This window comes from Cygnus olor, chromosome 10, assembly GCF_009769625.2.
Source record: "Cygnus olor isolate bCygOlo1 chromosome 10, bCygOlo1.pri.v2, whole genome shotgun sequence".
In the NCBI taxonomy this organism is placed as follows: domain Eukaryota; kingdom Metazoa; phylum Chordata; class Aves; order Anseriformes; family Anatidae; genus Cygnus; species Cygnus olor.
The window spans coordinates 8,966,018-8,984,018 of record NC_049178.1 but is presented as its reverse complement, the minus strand read 5'-3'; the positions used below and the strand labels follow the sequence as shown (position 1 = coordinate 8,984,018).

Genomic DNA, 18,001 nt, shown 5'->3' with positions numbered 1-18,001 from the left:
AATCTCATTTGATGAAATATATAGGACGGTTTTGACTACAGTACCAGAAGTCGTCAATGTCAACTGTCAGGACATACCTTCATCAAAGCTCAAAAAGACCCGCAAACAAGCTATGATCACTTCATTTCTGAGACAATATATATGCTGCAGTACTCTTCTATATGTTCTGATGTTTTCAGAACACACATTTACAAAGGAAAAATGCAGCACATTTCATATTTGCTGACATAGTATCAGTACCCTCAAGGTACTTAGCAGCACGGTTGTCCGGCCTACACATAAGGATGAATACAAATTTCCCAATTTATGTTGCTAGTAAGAGTGATGGAAATAAGTGATATTATAACATGCCTGTAAAGCAAGGACTGGATGAAAGCTCAAGAGCTTCAATTCAACACACAAACACACAGCAGTCTTCCTTCCAAAAGTCATACAGTATGACCCTGCAATTATTGGTATTTCTTAAACAACATCCCTAAAAATGTAGCTACTAAACACTAAGACCTTCAGTAATATGCAGAGACCAAGTCAGAAACCTAAATAAAACTCAACTATTCTGTACCTTCAATACTTTGGTTATATGTAAGCAACAAATTCTATACACAATGATCAGCATTATTGATATTCTCATGTATGCATTGCAGGACTGTCAGCTTCTGATTTAGTGTTCTCCTTTCAGTTGTGTCACAAGAATAGCTCACATGCTTTTCTCCAATAATCATGTGCTTTGCTCACAATTTTTTTTTCCTATAAAACATTTTAATTACATGATAAAGTCCTACCTGATCTGCTTGCCTTCTCGAACATCATACAAAGAAAAAAAGACATCTGTGTCTTCTCCAATTGTATTATAGGTGAAGCTCTTTAGACTGAGGAAGAAGTGATGAGGCACTGGCATACGGCAAGCTTCTCCATGACGCTGACGAATTGTATCCACCTGATTAAAAACAATGACAGTGATTTTACTTTGTCACAAATAAAGGAGATATGACTGACTTAATTTCAACTGAAACTTTGCTTTCCTTTCTCCATCAAGTAAAAGCTTAATTTCAAATACATCCCATCTTGGACCAGGAGAGGTTTATGTTGGGTATCAGGAGAAATTTCTTTACTGACAGGGTTGTATGGCATTGGAATTTGCTGCCCAGGAAAATGGTTGAGTCACCATCCCTGGAGGTCTTCAAGAAGCATATAGATGTAGAACTTAGTAGTATGGTTTAGTGGTGGAATTTAGTACTAGATTAAAGGTTGGAGTAGGTGATCTTAGAGCTCTTTTCCAACCTGAAGGAGTCAATGATTCTATGATAAATGACAAGGTTTTTCTTCCTCTTTTTTTCCCCCACTTTTAATTTGAACAGCTGAGAAGCCATGAAATCAAGTAAAAAACATTGTTTATAAAACTGAAGTGTATTTTTTTCAAGTAAACCAAATCAACCCTGCTTCTCAAATATTGTCTTGACTTTGGTACGAAAAATGAGCTCTAGTAGGACAGTGTTATGGTAATTCTTGATGATTTCCTTTTTCAGTAGATGGGCTTCTACTCAATTTTTTAAGAATAACTTTAATGTTATTTCTTTTTAGCAGCTGTAATTCATTTATGGTTATCATTTAGAACAAGGCCTTAGAGGCTAATAGCCCTGCAGGTATAACAAAAAGATCTCATTGTTAGTTGATATTGGTTGATAACATGAGCAACCAATAAAGTCAAATAGCAGAAAGCTTTTTATTTTTGACTCAGTATATCAAGACATATTTACAACAGTGAAAACTGGGGTGGAGAAAAAGGAGCATTAACTAGAAATAATTATTTTTTAATTCTGGTACCACTTTATCGATTGTATGCTGATTTTAATAAATGGTTTGCATGAATAACCTACATTCACTAGGCTAGTCTCCTCTGAATGTGCTAGATAGGTAGATGCTAACAAAGAAAATCTTAATATTTTCATACTTTCCACCCAAATCTGTACTAGCTTTCACAATACAGCTTAAAATGAATTTTGTTCTGGAATTTGAATTAAATCCAAGTAAATACTCATCCTTTAAAGACTGGTACCTGTGGAAGCACAGTTCTCTAGTAAAGATTAGACCCAGATTTCAAGACCAAGAAAGGATTACATTACTACAGAAAGGATACGTGAAATAAAAGCCTCCTAAGCTATGTGTTATCAGGTAGAAAGACGACTCACGTGGGCAGACAGAGGCTTGCGATCTCAACTGAGAACTTTTTCTATTCAGAACACTCAGAACTGAGGAAAAGAGGCCTACGTGGAAGTCGAAGAAGGAGCTTAAGTTAATTATTCTGGAGGATCTTTTGATGAACTTGGGTAGTGACTTAACCAATAATCACCATCCTACCTTTACAGATACAGATACATTATCAAAGACTTAAAGAGAACAAAACTTCTTATGTAGGTGGTGTTTACCTGTGACGTGCTCTGCTGGACACTGTGTCTACTTGACAAATGCTGTGGAGATACAGAAGAGTAAAATTTAAGCCTTTTTGAGAGTAAGAAATATTTACATCTGTGTAGCATTGAACTGTATTTTAAAAATATGATCATTCAAGCTTATTACCAACTCTTCACTGTCTTTTTTCCCTCCACAATGTATCATTACTCACAAGACCACTAGGTTTCCTAGTGGCTTTCAGTTAAGCCATTTGTTAGACTAATAGATTTTACAGGTGATATTTACCTTAGTTTTGAATATAAATGGCTGCACAAGCTAGACAGAATTTCCAACATTCTAAAAGCATTTTTTTTTAAGAAGTCCATCACCATATACTTCATAGTTTATGTATTCTCCTTCTAAATAAGGGGATACCTAAGTCCTCAACCATCAGTATGCTGGTGCATGAAAAGCTGCATTTGTTTAAAAACAAAAACAACTGACATCTAGACAGAAAGATGATTAAAAAAACACACGTTTACTCAGATCTGGAAATGAGATCCTGATATATAGTTAAAAACACTTCTACAATTTCAGCTGTCCAACACCTATACAGAAGTGTCAGTATAGAGAGCTACATCTCCAGTGGAACTCAGAGGATGATCCTGTATTTAAAGCCCTTCATACTTATCCTGGTTTCAGCTAGGATAGAGTTAATTTTCCTCTTAGTAGCTGGTAGGGTGCTATGTTTTGGATTAGGATGAGAAGAGTGTCGATAACACACTGATATTTTAATTGTTGCAGAGCAGTGATATTTATTTTAAGGGCCAAGCAATATTTGTAACTGAAATAAGCCAAGGACTTTTCAGCTTCTTGCTCTGTCCTGCCAGCGGGCAGGCTAGGGGTGCAGCAGGAGCTGGGAGGGGACAGACCCAGGAGAGCTGACCCAAACTGGCCAAAGGGGTATTCCATACCATCTGACGCCATACTGAACAATATACAGGGGTGACTGGCCTGGGTGGGGGGGCCAGCTGCTCAGGGATAGGCTAGGCATCGGTCAGCGGGTGGCAAGCAATTGCATTGTGCATCACTTGTTTCGTACACATTATTAGTAGTAGTACTATTATCATTATTATTATTATTATTTTCTGTCTTAATAAACTGTCTCTATCTCAACCCACAGGCTTCATTTTCCTATTTCTCTCCCCCATCCCAGAGAGGGAGGAGGGAGGGTGAGCGAACGTCTGTGTGGTGCTTAGCTGCCAGCCGGGTTAAACCACAACAATACTAAAAGGAAATGTTATAATCAGAAAATGGACTGCAAGTCTTACTGAACCCATTTAATCTCCAAATGGAGATTTAAACACTAATCCAAATTGAAAAGGTTTCTGAGCGCTTTAAAAAGCGCATCATTAGTGATTCCGCCATGCCTGTCCATGCATATTCATCTTAACATTAACATTTTTAACTGAAACATTAACACTACCACACATTAATACATATTCTTTTCATTCTCCGCTATCTCTATTACATACCCAACATCTTATTCTGAAAAAAGATACATGCTCTCTAGTAGGAGCTGCATGATCTGTTGATAACCTCATAGCTTTAAGAGATGAAAGTAAAAGATACTCCACAACATGTATTCATCAACACTTTTTCCAAACTGTTCCCCACAGAAGAAAAATATAATTTGCTATCACAAAAGATAATCTCCATAATGAGATTAAATCAAGACAATGGAAAGTTAAATGGCCTATTTTGACTTCTGTTTACATGCACAGTTGTAAAAACGTCCTCTTTCACACCGCCAACAGAAGAAATGATCTCCAGCTCCATTGCCTGTCTCTCTACTGCAGCATCTTCAGAATGTTAAAGCCCTCTTAGATTAGCTGGCTGGGTTGCCTATTTAATCTTTGTCACCTGTGACCATTCAGAAGCAGTTGGCACAGAAAAGATCAGTTACTTAAACTGCTCAAGGTATCCTGGTTTCTGTACGATTACTACACAGCCGCTTAGTTTCACGTACCCTTTCCCAAAGTGCATGCGTTGGAAGCCAGTTCTGGGCACATGAAACAGAAGGTGACTGAAAACAGCCAACAAGGATTTGCCAAAGTTAAATCATGCTTAATTGCTTTCTGTGGTAAAATGACTAGATCTCTGGATGATAAAAGACTAGTAGATGATGTCTACCTTGACCTTAGCAAGGCCTTCAATACAGTCTTCTGCAGCATCTTTGTACCCAAGTTGTGAAGTTACACCTGGCTGGTCTAAGTGTATCAGTAAAAACAAAAACCAACACATTTGGATTGTCAGGAGTCTATCTTAAGACCTACCTGATGTAATAAATTCACAGATGATACTAGACTGAGGGAAGTAATCAATGTATTCAAGGAGACCACCTTTGTTCAGAGGGACCTAGGCAATCCAGAGGAATTAGCTAATAGGAACCTTATGAAATTCAGCAAGGACAAATGCAAAGTCTTGCACCTGGACAGGCTAATAGTTCTGTGGTATAGGCTGGGAATTGACTGGCAGGGTTCTGTTTAACAGCAAGCTTAATGTAAGTTGGAAGAGCACTCGGGCAGCAAGCAAGATTCATTCCCCCCCCATTTAACCAAATTATTGACAACCATTCTTCACTTTTTATTTTTTTCCAATGGGGTTTTACTAATTAGCTTTGTGCTTACTTTACAGAAATTTCATCTAGAACTAAAGATCTTAGGAGAATTTCAATTAAAACCAAAGATTTTTCTATATGAAAATCTAACAGTGGCATCAGCTGCTCTTCCTCTACCCACTGGATTTCTGTTCTGGAAATACATTGGAACATCTTAACATTGCTTATTCTGAACAAGTTCACATTCACTATTACTTACCTCCTTGTTGGAAATAGTTGGGATTTTTTGATTTTGTTCTACTTATCTACCAATACTGGTTTTCTGTTGTTGTGCTTCCACCTTCCTTCCCTAATGATTCTTGAAAAGTAAATCCCATCACAACCATGTCAGCCTCAAACTGCTTTCTAACTTCACATTCTCAACCAACTTCTTAAGAGCTGGCTTAGAATCAAACATATACAAACCTGTCCTCTGCTTCACTGAATAAACAAAGAAATCACTGAGAGATTTTTGGAACTTCCTCCACAGTCTGTGTTCAGTTAGCTTCCTTTTCTAGTAAAGACCTGAGCAACTGAAGCCTCTATTTTCAAGTTTTATAACTACTCACTTTTACCAAACTCATTTTCAGAGTAAAGCATAACCAATTATGAGGTGATGGCAGCATATTAATTTTGAACTTGTCTTTTTAATTAGGAACTCTGGTAATTTTTTTTTTTTTTAAGATAGTTGAGAGAAATCGTTAAACCTATCAGTAACACAGCCAGTAGTTGTGCTTTTCATGCAACTCCTTAATGCTCCCTGAACACACGCACACAAATCAATACATCTATAGAAAAGCAAAACATACTTAATGGCCAGGTTTGAACACTTCTGATTCTTCAAAATACCTCCAGCCATTTCTCTTGTAACTCCTTTTACTAAAAAGTACTGTCCAACGGTTACTGACATTCTGCTGGACTTGTGTTGCTTAATGAATGACAGCTTCAATTTAGTGGCAAATCCAGCACTGAGCTCTGGGGCAGAATTCTGACAACGTATTATCTCACCATTTCAAAAGTAATGTAAATTAAAAAATGAAAGTAAGAAAAAAGGTTTTTGATTGTATTAGTTAAAATCACAAATATCATCATAAGGAATGAGTGATTTGGTTTCTTTCAAGAATAAAGACAACTTCTGGCTGCTCGTCCTGAAGCCACTAACATTTGGCTTCATAATGATTAATCTGGAGAAGCTGGATATATAAAGCCTCAGAGCACAACAGTTCTGACAAAGAGATGAAGAGAATGACCCTCACACAGTAGTCACAAATATGTATAGCAAAGTGAAATGGGAGTTAAAAAAGCAGCACAAAATTTTTAAATTGAAAATTTTACCAGGGGAAGTAATGCTGAGCCTAATGACTCCGTATAAAATGCTTCAATTTCTTCTCACAGATGGGAAAGCCTAGGGTTACTTCATCCATTTTTCTGCTAATATGAGACTATTTTCTATGGTACATTTAACACTCTACAATTCTGCAAATATGGAAGAGTAATTGGGCTCTCATGACTATTCCCACAAGATTATTTTGCAACGTAAAACCTCATTGCTGATTTGATAATCCATTAAGTATTTTGCTGGGAGTACAGAGAATTCTCTCTATGGGTTAAAAAAAATCTTCAATTGCTACAAAATTTAAGTTAGGCAAATACTAAGTTCTCAGATGTTTTGGTTCCTGAAATTGCCTTCTATGTACTAGATGTGATTAGACAGCACTGTCTTCCTGAATCTACAAACTAAAGCAATAGTGAAGTGTGAACCAACTAATGGTCATGCTCTAAATACCAGCACAGATCTGAGCAGAAAACTGCCATGGACATTTTCTTCAGGACTAAGATGGGGACGTAATCAGACAACTCTGACAATTAAACGCCTGCTATTTGCTGTACTACAAGTATTCAGAATAAAAACAAAAACAATACAACACCTTCAGAAAGAAGCACAGAGTAAGAAAGTAATCCCATTAGCAACTTAACTTGCATTCTTTGAGTCATTACCAATTTAATTTTGTACTGATAGTTATTTCTGTACTCTATGTGAAGGAAAATTCTCCTGTAATAGCACCAAAGCCTCCTCAGTCTATGGCAACTCAGGAACAAACCTATAAATCAGTACTGTAGAGTGCTGTACTTTATTGTCGTTGTTTTCTTTTCCCTTACGTAGCACAATTTTTATTTCTTTCCATGAAAACCACTGTATATGGTATAAATAATCCAAAACAACATTTCTACTAAAATGCAACAGATATGGTTTCTAAAGGACACTGCCACACAACACAGATGGCCTTAATGTTCAAGAATTAGTTTTGCTTTATGTAACTTATTCAAGTCTCCTTCTATCTTCTGTGAGCTCAAAAATCTTTGAAACGGGGCCAATATGTTTATTATTTATGCACATCCTAGAAGCAGATTTTTCTTTTTATCCATATCTGCAGACTCTCCTGAAAGAATCAGATAGTGGCTCTCATGGACTTTCTAGACTCACACAACTTCTGATGAACTGCAGGCTCAGGAAGTTTTAACCAACGAAAGTAGGTTGACTAACACTAGATCTTACAGTAAGGAACATTTTTATCTCTACCAGCAAGTTAATAATTGTTGTTTGAATTAACAATCATGTAACCCAACAGCAGCCTGTTAAAACTTCTTCATTGTATGTCAATAAAACTTGCAGGGTAATCTGCCTGGTTCATGGCACTTTCAAATGAACAGACATCTGCAAGCTATTACGACAGTTATACTATGAAGTTTCCTTCTATTTCCCACCGGACAGAATTCAACAGTATAAATGGAAAAGGCAGGTATTATATGGCAAATGGCAGATTATCTTGTATAATGTCTACAAAATACATGTGGGAAGCAGAGGTCTAGAAAATCTGACCTTTGAAGGAAAATAAAAATAAATGGAGTTGTCTTGCCTAAGGAAGAGAAGACCAAATGGGACAACAGTATTCAAGTACATAAAGTGTGGTGCAAACAGGCAGGGAGTAATCTTTCACCATGGACACAACAGAAAGATGTGAAGCTTATACTTCAACAACAACAAAAGTATGCATTTTCTTTTCACCATTAATAAAATTACCAAATTGCAAAGACTACCTGAGTAGACTGTGGATTCTCAGTCACAGGAGATTTTTAGAAACAGAAGAAATTGTCACAACTGACAGAGACTGTTGATCCTGATATTATGTGGAAGAATGGACTGGATGACCTTTTAAGATTTTCCAGACCTATTTTTCTTAAATTATATAAATATAAAAAATATTATTGCTACTTCATTTAATGCTAATACATTGATTTTAGCAACAAAGATCAAAGTTTAAAATTTTTTCCACTATCTGCCTGATGGATTTGTCTTTTTATGACTTCTTTTGCTACTTCTGAAAAAACATATTTATGGAAAAAAATAGAAAGAAACAACATTCAAAGTTAGTTTCTCTATTTTTCATACCAGGTTATTTTGTAAATTGCATTTAAATTGTATATAGCATGCCACTTCCAAAACAAAGTTGGTTCATTCTTACTAAAATGAACTCAGGGTACTTGAGACACTGACTACTCTCATGGTAAGGGTGTAGATGAAAAACATGGAAAAAAAAGCCTAAGTAAAGCTTACCACGCTATTGTAATCAAAACATAATACGTTAAGACGAAAGAGTTTTTTCCTCTTCTTTCCCTCCCAAAGTGAAAATTCACAGGAATCTCTCATGGATTTCTTACCATTTTATAAAGATCTGAAACACTGATCTGATCCGAATCCACAACCTCAAAGTCCTTCCGAGGAACTAAATCTAGGCCCAAATGTCTGCAAAAGAGAAGGAAGGAACAACGGTAAGTATAATGCATTAGCGTCCACAATCACCTGCTACATATACTTACTCAAGGACAAGGAGACAAATATTGAATTGTATTTAAATCTTTTTGCAATTGTTAATGAATAAACAGAAGCTTTCTAAATAAAAGTAAATGTAAATAAATCGAAAGACACTGAATTTGTTCCTTGTTGTTCACTGACTTCAGTGAAGCTATAGCAAGTAGTGTTACATGAGGATTTTGGCCAGTATGTTCATGCAGTATACAGAACATGTTAATTTTATACATGGAGATGTAGTAGGCAAGTGAAGTTAGTACTCTGATTTCTGCTGCAGTAATTAGGTAGGTTTCTTCGCTACGTAATGAAAAAAACTTCAATCAGTGACCCTATTCAAATGTGCAAATACATCCTTTGCTTTGGGAAGTTGCTTTGAATGAAATTCCTGGTGCTCATGTAACTAAACCCCCAACTTTATCAACGTAGAAACATGATACATAAACATTCTTATAAATTCTTGAGCAATAGCTAGAAAAATACCAAAAGGAATTTTAACTGGTATTTGTAGTGCATACAATATTTGCACACTTCTGATTAGTCCAAACTAAAATAGGATTTTAGCTTAGATCAAATATATAAATACATTAACTATTAAAAAAAGGTCTACTAGTGCAAAAAGGATGGCTGGTTAAGAAATTCTTTTTTGCTCTATAGTTGCTCAGGCTCTGAGGCATAAAACACTCAGACAGTTACAATAAAAAGCTATTCTAATTACACACATTAGAAGTAAAATTAAAGAAACACACAAAGGAACCATTTCCCCCCTTTCATTCTTACATAACTTTGATATTTCATTTACACATATTTTATATGAAATTTCTCAATAATCTAGAAAAAATAAAAAAATCAGAAGAGGTGCCCTTATGGACACTACCCTTTCACTTCTGTCACGAACTAGACAACTACAGCAAAATCCAATTTAATTTTGTATTTAGAGAAACATTCTGCACTGCATTGTTCCTGATGGCAAATGAAAACTTTTATTTGAAAAATCTCTCAGGTACCACAGAATAGCTGTACGGTGCAATAAACAGAAGCCTCCAGGCAATGCAGCATCTCTTTCTGAGCAATTAACTTAAAATAACAGCAAGTAAGAGCCAGTAGTTTGTATGAAGCCTTGATGCCTTTGTTGACCACTGCGCTTTTAATCATTTCACTTAAGTTCCCAAGTCCCTATTTTTATTTTTTAAAAACTCTACTTAATCAGGCTTTCCTTCTTTAATTATGTCCCCAAACCATCATCTCTCAAAAAACACAGTTCAACCCATGTCCACTTACTGGCAAAGAGTTAGGCAGTACTATAATTGCCATCAAAATATTGTACAGACAAATGGGAATTTCTGTATTCTTAGTTCTTTGACAAAAACAATTACATTTTCAGTGGAAAAAAGAACATTTTTCCTTCTTCGATTCAATTTTCATGCCAAATAGAAATTTCTAAACTCTAGGGCTAAATTGTGAAAATGATAATTTTATACCTTTCACACACTGTGTTTTAAGCCTAGACCAGTAGCAGAAAACTGCATCTGTAAAGCTGAAAATTACTTTCTGTTTACCAAATGAAAAATATTAAATTGAGAACGCATTAAGTAATCCTCAACTGCTGCTGCCATTGGAGTCTACGTATAGGAAGTCCAGAAATGTAACAGAAATGGTTACAGGTGGTATGCATACTACTACAAATAGTAGTATGCAGAAGATCCACTTCAAAGTGTTTCAAATTAAAGCTAATGCTCATCGTATTCATTTACAGAACTTTCCTGAGTCTGAATATCTAAAACACCTTTAAAAGAGTATACCACTCACGTGTGTGTACACACATGCACACATTTAAAGTATATGAAGTAATTTCTCAACATAGGGATGATGACAAATTCCTAATAAAGTGATCAAACACACAGAACGCTGCATTACAGTTCTTATGCAGTTACAAAGCACTGTCAGAAATTTACAGGATAAAATTGCCACATCTAATCACAGCCTGATATTGTTCTGGTCTCATAATTTCAACTCTCTAGAGAACTAAGGTCAAACTGCTTGGACTCATTACCCAATACATGACAAAGGTATTATCTTCTACTTAATAATGTTCAACACAACTGCACCAGTATCCCCGTGAAACTTATCTGATGCCCTATTTTTAGTTAAATCCTTTAACACCATGGATTTCCAGCCAGAAGATTCTCGTTCTCTAATACTATGTTAATCCTGTGCAGTACCTCCTTCCAGCAGATAAAGGTATTTTTTCCTTTACTACTAATATTGTGTAGGTTGAAGTTCAGGTTTACGCATTTTATTTGTATCATTATCTTTTATTTTTTATTTTTTTGTCCACAGAGGACTGACAATGTTTGCAATGACAATGACAGTTAGTGGCCCACTTTCACCCTCTATTATCAAGTACTTGGGAATACAAGAGCACCAGCTGCCAAGAATTTTTTCTGCAAAACACAGCATGCATAAAAACTAGATAATGTGCTATTTTGTCTATTTGACAGTTCCTCTCTCCACAACATTTCTTTTACAAGCAAATTCTTCTGTTTTTTTTTATTCTGCCTTAACACTCTACTGACTTTAACAAATATTTCCCAAGTACACCTACAAAAAATTCCCAAGCCTGTCAACTATCTCTTGGTACCATATGTCTAGGACAAGTCCTGCTGACATGCAGATATTCCTTCTCTTCCATGCAGCAATCTTTAAAACTTGAGATTTAATTTTACTTTCTCCGGGAGAAAATAAATAAATAAATATACCACCTGAATAAATCTCCTGGTACTTTTCTCTCAAGTAATGCCAAGACAAACTGATAGAGAAAAATGCTACCTGATGTAAGGCTGAATAAACTAAACGTAAGACTGAAAGGGATGAACACACAACTCCACTTCAGGTTGACTGGGTTTCTACAAAAAATCAACTTGGTTTTAATGGCAGCTTCAAAGAACGATCTTAATTTATAATGCTTTCATATATTATAAATATGAATACTAGACGATTTTGAATTCATAAAACCACAAGTCCTAGCAAATTTTCCTTCAAGATCCTTGCAGAAATGACTGTCATTTCACTGAAATAAGTTTTTAGGAGGCACATCCAGTCTTGAAGAAAAGACTGGGAGAATTTATCACTTTCTGAGAGTGTTCAAGATCTACTCCCCTTTGCTCCAAAAGATTTGCATTTTACCCTGACTCTGGCTTTAATTTTGCAGCCACAAATTTTCATTGTATCCCCTCTCTGACTATGGCAAGGCCTCATTTAATGTCATTCATACTTCTCTTATGCAAATTTATAAAGGGGGTGAATGGTAATGATTCCAGCAGCTATTCACATAAACTACACGCAGACTTTAAACACAACTTTGATGGAAATACAACAGAAACATTAACAGAAAATGAAATATACGAAAAACATGTTTGTAAAAATTAAACTGTACATATTGTACATACATAAACTGTACTATACAACTTGATACTTTGATAGAATTATTTTGTACATAAACTGCAAGACTCCAAGTTTTGAAGAAATTAGTAAAGCATTGACGTAATGTTACACAGGAAATTATTTTTAAAATGAAGTTGATGAGGAGTAGTAGAAAGTAAGCAATCTTAGTAAGGAACTGATTAACAGTAATGACAGCAAATACTTCTGATCATGGAAGCATCAGGCTACAGAGTGAGGGTATTAAGGTTCTCCTCCAAGGCTGACATCCAAGAGAGTTCAAGAGGAAAAAAAACAAACAAAAAACATATTCAGAAGAAATGAGAGCTACTATTTCTGCAACCTTCTTAAAGGCATTTCATTATGGTTGTTTACATTGTTCACTCCTACTTTGATCATCTTCAGTGCAACAACAACAATTACTATAATATGTGACAACTACAATAGTAAGAATTTATTTAAATCTCACAGGGATTTCAAGACATTGTGACCTCATGTATACATTCAATACATATCTTCAGATACATTTTACAAATTTTAAGCTAATTGTTGCAACACTATTGGGAAGTCATTTTTTTTTTATATGAAGAAAACTATAACAAGGTAGCAAGTCAAACTCCAAAAACAAGTTTCTAAGGATGCAAACACTGAAACTCAGGACTCTTTGAGAGCTTTCAGACTATGGATTAGTTCAATGGATCACACTATTCCCTCTAAAGTGCTTCAGATTTTAGTATTAAGTAGGTACTAACACTGCAACTGCCACTGGCTTGCCCATGACATTTTTGAGGTAAAAGACAAACCACAGAATTAAAAGTGTTTCATGATGTAAAAAATATATATATTCTATTTCTATCTTTTTTTTTCTGGTTTTCTTCTTAATCATTCATTTGTAACTTTCAGCTACCTATGGATCTTTCAGTGCAAAATTTATGGCAGCTTATCATTATATTTGGAAGATTTCTTTCAGTGCAATGACTTCAATAACATTTCACATAAGAAATAACCTTTGGCTAAAAAGTAACACAAGCCTACCAACTCATCTTGCTTATGTCTTATCTGTCCAAAAGTTTTGGTGGCTCCTCCTTCCCTACTCTGTTTCTGAGCCCTAACATGGAGTATCCCAGATTTGTAGGGAAGCAAGTATTTTTGCTCAGTATAAAAGTGAAAGTGACTGTGGTCAGATGCTTGGATGCTTTCTGTTAATCTCCTGACAGGTATTATATTAATCTGAAAGAATAAATCCTGAAGACAATTTTAAATGACCTCTGATTTCTAAGTTGAATTACTTTGAAGAATCTTCATCTGCCTTTTTGGTAAATAAAGCATTCACACACTGCTGCAATTAATTTTGTGCACTGGAGCAGAAGCACAGCATTCCCATTTCAAACAGAAGCTCTGTGAGGCAAATTCCTTCCTTTTTGATGTATGTCTCTAGAATAACAAATTTCCTAACAAAAATCTAAGTTTAATTCTGATTTGGAACAAGTGCATTCAAACAGTGCTGGGGCACATAGCAGGTATGCAAATCAGAGTATCAACGGTCCTCTCTTGTGAATGCTAGAGCACATCTGCAGGTAGCCTTTCCTATCAGAGATGTCGTTTCACAAGTTCTAAAGCACTAAGCATTAGTAAAAGTTGAAAAACTCAACCATTTAAAAAAAAAAGGAATATTTCAAAGTCAAGTTTTGATTTCACTTGTAACTTGACTTAAATTGAGATGGACTGCAGATTTCAGCTTTATAACATGATCACTGCAGACTTCCAAATATGTATTTTATATAAATAGTTTCCTGATATACAAATTTTTCCTTGTTATTTATAGACTACAGGAAATTTCTAATAGCATTTCAGACTTCAATAGGTCAATGTCCTTACAAATTATATCAGAGTGAAATGTTTGTTTTTTTTTTTTAAACGTATTTGTAATGTTCTGTATAAAATCTAGCAAGATATGCAGGCAAAAGATACTATATGAGACTTTAACTGCACAAAAATACAAACGAAGATGCTCAAAACTGAAAGTCTAAAAATACTAAGATGCTGATCTGAAGGTATTCTTTTAAATGTGAAATACAAAAAGCTCTGTTGCAGTAATACCAGCCACTGCATGAATACACAAGTAACCTAACCATGGATAACTTGCAAAGATAATAAAGCATCATAAAAAAGATTCATCCAGTATCATAGTTTTGTAATGAGGAGAAAAAAAATGTGTAAGCAACAAAAAAATAAAATTGTTACAGTATGTAGAAATTAGTATTGCATCATAAGAATGACTAGCAACAATACAAAAGGTTAGCAGCAATAATTTTAAATTATATCCCTACATTCTTAATAGACCAAACTACAGAGCAAACGTTCTTAATATTTTAGGCTAAACATACAAAATTAAACAAAAAATAAATTCTCCGTGGAGTTATGAAAACAGCCCAAAGAAGTTCTCCCACAAAAAACTACACGCACACACAAAACAACAAACACCCACCCTGTAACTACTAATCCAGGGCATATATTTTTTCTTTGATTTCTGCCAACTCCCACAAGAACACACAGGATGACTACCAGAACCACTGCCAGGTTATTTAAAGGAAAACAATACTAGCTCAAAAAAAACAGAAAAGAAAACCTCCTAACTGGTGGGAGACAAATGTGAATTTCATGTTTCTATCACTCCATCCCAAATAATGCAATGCATTAACGATCAAGGTAGAGATAAAAATAGCTTTACCCTAAATGATACGTGCTACATAGTACATATGCACATCTAAGTAACTTGGTTGGGGAATGTCTTCCATTAAATTATACTACCTTAAACAATTACATACCTACTCAAACTGCATGTATTTAAGTTTCTCAGTTAATATTAATGCATATTAGTAATGGCATTTTTCATTTATTTGCAAATCTCAAATATGAAAGAAGAATTTTGTCATTGTTTGAGAAATTTGGCATTACTATGTGAACATGCATATGAAAACCATTGTTTTCAACAGATTAAGAAATGTGGTCATGAATTTCACGATAAAAGTCAGGGGAGATACAAGAAAGTGATGTTGCAGAAAGACCGCCCAAACTCCCATTTAAATATTGCGTAGTGTACGGACATAGTTAAATATCGTTTCAGTCATATGCCTTTTTATGTAATTCCTTTATTGAGACCCTCTTCTGTTTCAGAATCCATCTTTGATATTATGTACCTTTTTCTTTAGGGAGAATAATACCGGTTCTTACACAGTAAGGAGCACTTTTTCCCCCCTAAATAAGCATTCTGAGCAAATGAATTTAATCATGAACATATTTATATTTACTGATTTAACTGATGCTTTTCCACAGTTGTCATGCATTAGATTTTTTATAGTTTTAATGTAATTTGAATTTAATGATTTTACATTTAGTGTATTGAAAAAAAAACTTTCTATAGTCACCAAGTTGAGCAGCTTATTCTCTTCATTGCTGTCCACTCTCCTCATTTTTTATTCTTACAACTTTTTTGCTACTTGCTGTTACTAATTTAAATATACTCTTTGAGAAAAAATGTTTTATGTAACTGAGAAAAAAGTGTTTTACATAATGTTCAAACATGGTTTCTTAGATCCCACTTATTCTGGTGGGAATGACAATGGAAGGTCATGATCTATAAGACCAAGCTGCAGAACAATGACTTGATGACATCTATTAGCTAATGTCCTTCAGAGCTCTCTTTCCACGGGGGAGATATGAAATGTAGGGTGGGGGCTAGCTAAAGTTTCATGACTGTGTTTAAGTGTACCTCTTGGAGGAAGACCTGAAGTAGGTGACTAAGGAATGAAGTCATAAAAGAGGTGTTAGTGACAAATATTTGCCTTTCTTCCTTAGCTATGGAGTTACAGAACTGCCTCCTGCCCCACCCTGTATGTTAATTAGCACTAATCCTACTCCTGGATGAAAAACAGTGGCTATATGCCTGAGGGTCATACTTTGTTTGAAAAGGTCATATGCATATCAAGCAAAACTTACCTGTCTGATACACTTTATGTAAGAACAAAAACAATTCTGCTGAAGGGCTAGTTTTTGTTTAATGGGAGCTTATTACCATTTCACCTTCTATCTGAATTGCAGTTTTCATTGACTCTTTAAAAACATTCTCCACAAAATCACAGTGAAATTGACCAAGCAGTCTAAACATTTGAGAAATGTCATCAATAGCCAAATACATAGATTATATCAAAAATCTACATTATCACAGCCTCAGTTCCAGTGTCATTGTTGTCAGTGAGATTCTATAGTAATTGCACCAACCATTAAAATACTTCTTCATTAAAAAAAATGCCTTTTTTTTTTTTTTTTTTTTTTTTTTTACTATCTATGAACACATCTTCCCAGGCATAACGGTCACAACGGTCACTTCACTGAAACAAATAAAGTAAATTGACCTGAACCTTTTAAAAGTGCAGCCTTAGAGAGAATCTACTAATAAGCATATTGGTCATTTGATAGTAGTAGTAGAAGACCTATGCAGTAAACTCACTGTAAAAAGTTGGCTTCCAAATAAGCAAATGTTCTACCTACTTACAAATATTACTGAATTTTTTTTTTTTAAATAAAAGCTATTTAAAGTAATTAGAACAAACAGTACCCAGCTGGTACCTGTACTTACTCATTGCCCCAGTCCAGCCTCACTGTGAGGTGTCTCTTGACCTCTCGCACCTGATCCTGTGTCAAGTGACCTGACAGCAGCTGTCTACGTAGGTCAATGAGTTCATTCATCACATGGCGCAGTTTGTAGAAAAGATCTACCTTATGTTTCTGTAAAGGCATATTTTTGGGAGGGGAAGAGAAAGAATGAGAAAGGAAAAAAAGAAAAGAAAGAAAATGAAAGAAAAAGATTAAATTTGGAAAGAGAAAAATGGGAAAGGGGGGGCGAAACAAGGGGGAAAGAAGAATGGGGGAGAAGAAACCGGGAAGACGGGGAGGAGACAAGACAGGGAGAGAAAGATTTATCAGTTTGGAAAGAGAAAGAGCAAGAGGGGGAGTGAGGGCAGAGAGCAAGGAACAGAGGAAAGAGAAAGAGAGAGATTAATAAGTTACCAATTTTTCATTTAATCACCCTAGAGGAACATTAATCCAGTTTGTACAAGCTTTAAAATATTTATATCAAAAAGCAGAGTTAACTGATGCTATTTAAAATGAATAGCTTTTTATTGCTAAATTTTGAGCTCAATCTGCTAAGAAGTCCATTTTCTGATAGACCCTAATGTCACAGCTAAAACAAATCGTTATGTGCAGCAGGGATCACTTATTCCAACTACACAATAAATTCAAAGTTTTAGCCTTAAAGTAACAGAGAGGGGAAAATAGACTGCATTAAGTCAGAAGCTAATGTAGCGTTCTGAACAGTTAACTATGTTTTATCACTTTGGAAAAGTACTTTTAATATTTTAAATATTCTACTTAACTGAAAATTACACGGGTATCTATGATAGGTGGTGGTGGTGAAATGAATATTAATTATCTGCACTCTGAAAGGGACTAGAACAATTATAAAATCTACCTGCAAAACTACTTTCAAGGAGAAAAGTTTTATAACGTAAAAAAAAATAAAAACCACACCCACTACCAGCAAAAATATCCTAAGCAACTAACCCTGCAATCATTGCCAA

At 35.1% G+C, this 18,001-nt stretch overlaps 1 protein-coding gene across 1 annotated transcript in view; it reads right to left on the bottom strand.

Annotated features, from left to right (window-relative positions):
• The window catches only part of DOCK3 (dedicator of cytokinesis 3), a 216,089-nt gene that overhangs the window by 131,905 nt on the left and 66,183 nt on the right, over positions 1-18,001 (bottom strand). Inside the window, 4 exon segments of the mRNA XM_040568460.1 lie at positions 783-937; positions 2,427-2,468; positions 8,771-8,855; positions 16,999-17,147. Of these exon segments, the coding sequence (XP_040424394.1) occupies positions 783-937; positions 2,427-2,468; positions 8,771-8,855; positions 16,999-17,147 (431 nt within the window).